Source organism: Rhincodon typus, chromosome 25 (genome assembly GCF_021869965.1).
Source record: "Rhincodon typus isolate 14 chromosome 25, sRhiTyp1.1, whole genome shotgun sequence".
In the NCBI taxonomy this organism is placed as follows: Eukaryota; Metazoa; Chordata; class Chondrichthyes; order Orectolobiformes; family Rhincodontidae; genus Rhincodon; species Rhincodon typus.
Genome location: NC_063356.1, coordinates 2,328,106 through 2,333,814, shown reverse-complemented (window position 1 = coordinate 2,333,814; position 5,709 = coordinate 2,328,106). Strand labels below are relative to the sequence as shown.

At 47.5% G+C, this 5,709-nt stretch overlaps 1 protein-coding gene across 2 annotated transcripts in view; it reads right to left on the bottom strand.

Annotated features, from left to right (window-relative positions):
• LOC109938939 (serine/threonine-protein kinase TBK1-like) overlaps positions 1-5,709 on the bottom strand; it is a 39,922-nt gene that overhangs the window by 14,912 nt on the left and 19,301 nt on the right. For both annotated transcript variants that reach the window (XM_048612222.1, XM_048612223.1), the window contains exons 10-12: positions 5,206-5,264; positions 4,288-4,379; positions 277-378 (exon numbers count right to left, since the gene is read on the bottom strand). In XM_048612222.1, the coding sequence (XP_048468179.1) occupies positions 277-378; positions 4,288-4,379; positions 5,206-5,264 (253 nt within the window). The remainder of the gene's footprint in view (positions 1-276; positions 379-4,287; positions 4,380-5,205; positions 5,265-5,709) is intronic.

The following is a 5,709-nucleotide window of genomic DNA, read 5'->3' as shown; positions in this document are numbered from 1 at the left end:
CAGTGCTGAGGGAGCGCCGCACTGTCGGAGGGTCAGTGCTGAGGGAGTGCTCCACTGTCGGAGGGTCAGTGCTGAGGGACTGCCGCACTGTCGGAGTGTCAGTGCTGAGGGAGCGCCGCACTGTCAGAGAGCCTGTGCTGAGATCCAGAGGTCTGTAATAAAATATCTGAACAGGTTGGCTAAAAAACATCTAGAACTCGATGTACACTAGCCTTTTACTATCTTGTAGCTGTATGATATTCCTGATTGGGAATGACAATCTCAGTGAGTACTCACAGTTTGTGGCCTTGTACCATGGTGTCCTGACAGAAACTTAGCTTCAGATTCAACGTTGTCAATTGCTGAAGAATTGTCTCACATTCTTTCTTCAAAATTGCACTTGTAAAGAAAAAGCGATTATTAATATGTCAATTAGACACACTCATTGATTACTGAACCCGAAACATTCAATGAATCCCTACAGTGTGGAAACAGGCCCTTCGGCCCAACAAGTCCACACTGACCCTCAAAGCATCCCACCCAGACCCATCCCCCTTTAACACACCTAATCTACACATCCCTGAACACTACGGGACAATTTCCCATGGCCAATTTTACCTAACCTGCACATCTTTGGACTGTGGGAGGAAACCGGAGCACCCGGAGGAAACCCACGCAGACACGGGGAGAATGTGCAAACTCCACACAGTCACCCGCAGCTGGAATCGAACACAGGTCGCTGGCGCTGTGAGGCAGCAGTGCTAACCACTGAGCCGATGTGCTACCCCAAAAAAGAGAAAGCGATTATTAATATGTCAATCAGACCATTCATCAGACACACTCATTGATTACTGAACCCAAAACATTGTCTCCATTCAGTAAGTCCATGATCTGCCCATTCACCCATTTAGGATTAAAACACCAATTGCCCAGTTTTTAATGAGACAAGTTTACAATTGTCAAACCAGAGTAATCTCTTGGTAAAAGTGTGACACTTAGTCAAGGCAAGAACCTGCCCAAGGAATCCTTTAAAGCAGGCAGAATGTTCTATTGCATGTTCAGTTCTGGCTCACTCTCCCAACAACACCTTATCTTCCACTTGAACAATAACACCTTATCTTACGCCTGAGCACCCTACAGCACGGAGGACTTGACATTGAGCTCTCCAATTTCAAATAACCTTCCCACCCATTTCCTGGCTCCCTTCCATTCCACCTTCTGACTCTCCCTTCCAGCCATCAACTGGATTAATCCCTCCCATCGACCAACCATGTCACACCTACTAGCAGTGTCCACCTATCACCACCATTCCGCTACCCCTCCCACCTCTCTTTATCCCCCTACCTCCACATCCAGTTCTGAAGAAGGGTAATACCCAAAACATTGACTCTCCTTTCCTCCAGATGCTGGCTGGTTTGCTGTGTTCTTCCAGCCTCCTGTTTGTCTACCTTGGATTCCAGCATCTGCAGTCTTTTTATCTCCTCCCAAACATACCCCCTACCATAGGCTCAGAAGGAATTACTGATTATTTACGGGCAAGCTGTTTGGCTACAACATGACACCTATCTCTTTAGCCAGAATCTCAAACACACAGACACTGTCACTGCATCACCAGACCTCTCTTCCAAACAGCTTGAGAAGGGTCTAGGCCCGAAATGTCAGCCTTTCTGCTCCTCTGATGCTGCTTGGCCTGCTGCGTTCATCCAGCTCTACACCTTGTTATCTGAGACACAAATCACCTGGTTATGAACCTCAGGATAGTCACAGCTGAGGAATGCCATTCAGCCCATGTTAATTTATTCATTCACAGTTCCTTCATTATAACAATGCCATTATAATGGCTTGGAGCTCATTGCACACCCACTGGTAATTCTGCTGTTTGAACCAAGGTTCACTTAACTAATTACCTTAAAGCAATATTGCAGGTTAACCTTTTCTGTACTCAGTTCTCCAAAGCCTTCTCTCGGGCTAAAGACCCCAAGTTCTTTTAGCCTGTTGACAGACCTTGACATTGGGATTTGTCTCCTTGTCCTCATTCTGTCGCCATTGATCAAATATGGCTCCTGTTTCTTGGCAACCAGAACTACAATAAACATTCAAGCGACAGTCTATCTCAGACAGTGTACAAGTTTAATCAAAATTAATTTGACAAGTATGTGAGAATCCAATATGCAATACCATACTATCTAAACATAGCCATGGTCAAACTCCATCTTCTCACTGTTTCTGTACACGCACACATATAAGAACTTTCCAAGTAGGGATTACTGGTTGATTTTCAACCTCTCTAAGCCAGAGGCATCACCCCAATCACAGTTCTGGCCAAGTGCAGTGAACACAGCAGACCGAACATCAAACATAGACTTTCTTTGCCTTCCATTTTGATTTTTTTAAGCTCCCCCACAATGTGGTGTATTCCTGATTTTCATTTCAGGCAGGTCCTGACGAATACTCTGCTATTAACACTTACTCTGGATTTATACTTTGCCTTTTCTTCACATTTAGCACCCAACCTTTTTGCCCTTTTGCTCCATAATACCTTGATCTCATATCTCCCTCACCCTTCACCCTATACTGGAACTTCCCATTTGCTCTAATTGCCCTTCCCCACCTTTAACATCAGGAGAAAACACACAATTTTTCCAACTCCGAGCAGTCACCCCAGACTCAAAATGTTAACTCTATCTTTTCCCACTCCACAGACCTGTTGAGCTTCTCCACAACTTCCTGGCTGTATCTCAGGCCATCTCTGGATCAAGTGATTAGTACAAAGGGTAGGCAATATAGCAGAGCCCTTGGAGGAGTAACTTAGATTATTAACAGCCTCAAACCCAATTGGAAAGACAACTCATTGTGGACTTCCCAAGCTTCAAAATCTTCCCTCCCCCTAACGCATCCCAAAACCAGCCCAGCTTGTCCCCGCCTCCCTAACCTGCCTTTCCACCCACCTATCCCCTCCTCCTACCTCAAGACCCACCCCCATCTCCTACCTACTAGCCTCATCCCGGCCCCTTGACCTGTCCATCCTCCCTGGACTGACCTATCTCCTCCCTAACTCCCCACCTACACCCACCTTTACTGGCTCCATCCCCGCCTCTGTGACCTGTCTGTCTCCTCTCCACCTATCTTCTCCTCTATCCATCTTCTATCCGCCTCCCCCTCTCTCCCTATTTATTTCAGAACCCCCTTCCCCTCCGCCATTTCTGAAGAAGGGTCTAGGCCCGAAATGTCAGCTTTCCTGCTCCTCTGATGCTGCTTGGCCTGCTGTGTTCATCCAGCTCTGCACCTTGTTATCTCAGATTCTCCAGCATCTGCAGTTCCTACTATCTCATTCAGATCAGTCCTAGCTGGCCTCTCATATTCCACATTCCAAAAACTTAAGCTCATCTCTGTTGACCAACGTCCAACTAACATCTAGTCCTGTGGTTTACACTGGCTCCTAGTTAAGCAAACCCTCAGTTTTCAATCTCTGCTTTATTTTCACACATCTCTCCATGCACTCAGCCCTCTCTATTTCTGTTATCCCCTCCAGCCCCATCTCCCTGTCAGATATCTGCACGCTCTAATTCTGGACTCTTGAACGTCCCATGATTTTGATCACTCCTCCATTGGCAGCCATGCCCTTCAGTTATCTGGATGCTAAACTCCCTGAACCTTCAAATCTCTCCTTTTAGTTGCTCAAACAAATCTCTCTCTTTTGCTAAACTGCCATAATGTTCCTTTAAGCAGCTTGGTGCCAAAGTTTGTTAGATATACTGTCCCCATCAAACCGTCCCGAAACAGGTTCAATACAGAGTAAAGCTCCCTTTACACTGTCCCCATCAAACACTCCCAGGACAGGGACAGCATAGGGTTAGACACAGAGTAAAGCTCCCTTTACACTGTCCCCATCAAACACTCCCAGGACAGGGACAGCACAGGATTAGATACAGAGTAAAGCTCCCTTTACACTGTCCCCATCAAACATTCCCAGGGCAGAGACAGCACAGGGTTAGATAGAATTTTGTAGCAAAGTGTCTGGTATGATTTACTATGTTCAAGGTACTCAAACACAATCCACTCATCTTGTTTTAATGGCACCTTTAATACAGTAACTGATTCCAAAGCATACAGACTCCCAGACACTGCAACGTTGTACAGTCTGAAGGTATGAAACTGGGCACCTCCTCAAGCCACGAAATTCATTCCCTGGTTGTAAGTGGGAAATAACTGTGGTAATGATGTCACAGCACTGCACAAAGACAATAACTGACCCTGCAGAGCCTGCTTTTCAGTGAGAGGTGTTTCTCGCCTTTCCCAGTTACTCACGTTATCCAATATGTCCCTCGCAGGATCAGATCCCGACATTTCATCAGAGACTTTGTGATCCTCAGCAGCTGGTGAACAGCACTGACCACAGTCTGAAATACAAAGGTCACCCCCACCATCACACACACACACTCAGTAAATACAGACTGAAACATCATTCACAGCGCAACCAAACATCACAACATTTCAAACTTCAATCAGCAAACTTTAGTGATGAGGAGTTGACAACTTCCCTCCATTATCATCATTCTAGTGCAGGACAGGTATGGCACGGGTTTACTGACAGACTGGAGCTTCCTTTACTGTCACAATGAAGGGCCCCAGCCATACCCGTAAGACAAGTCACTTCACACCAGTCAGCCCCCAACACCCATTTCAGAGTTTAGCTCAGCACAGAATACAGGCCGTTATCCAAAGGGATTAGTCAAGACAAAGCAACGACCAAAGCATCTACACAGGCAGGAGGGTGTGGCAGATTCAAACCCTTGTACTTGGCTAAATCTCTCGGTTTGCTGAAAGGACAGTGTCCAAAATGACACCCCTCTGCCCACACACCCCCACCACCTCCACCCACACACACTCCCGCCTCCTCCATTCACTCACTTCTCTCTCTCTCCTCCACACCCTCCCTTCCTCTCTTTCCTCCACCCACCCTGTCCCTCTCTCTCCTCCACCCAATTGCTCCCTCTCTCTCCTCCAACACCCTCCCTTGCTCTCGTCCACCCACTCACCTCTCTCTGCCTCCTCCACCCGCTCCCCTCCCTCTGCCTCCTCCACCCACTCCCCTCCCTCTGCCTCCTCCACCCACTCACTTCGTTCTCTCTACTCACCCACTCCCTACCCGCTGCCCATCTTCTCAAAGACCCCCCACCTCCTGCTCTCAAATTCCTCCTATCTTCCAGTACGAGTCGACAGTACCTTTGCAAGACTTGCATCGTTGATGATATCAAATTTTGGAGGAAACACTGGTATCTCAGCTGCGAACAAAGGAAACAGAGACATTTGGTTAAAACCAGAATCTCTGCGAATTCTTTCTGTCAGCTATAGCTCAGCTTGAAAATCCCCTGATCTACATCTCACACAAAGTGAAGGCTTTCTGGGTCATGGACATTCACAAATCGCCCTAGCAAACAGGAAAACATCTTCACAGCCTGCTCTTTACAATTGTTCAAACGGATATCTCACTCTAGAGATTTAAACAACAAAAACTTCACTGGGGTGTGCCGCACTGTCGGAGGGTCAGTACTGAGTGAGTGCTGCACTGTCGGAGGGTCAGTACTGAGGGAGCGCCGCACTGTCAGAGGGTCAGTACTGAGGGAGCGCCGCACTGTCGGAGGGTCAGTACTGAGGGAGCGCCGCACTGTCGGAGGGTCAGTACTGAGGGAGCGCCGCACTGTCGGAGGGTCAGTACTGAGGGAGCGC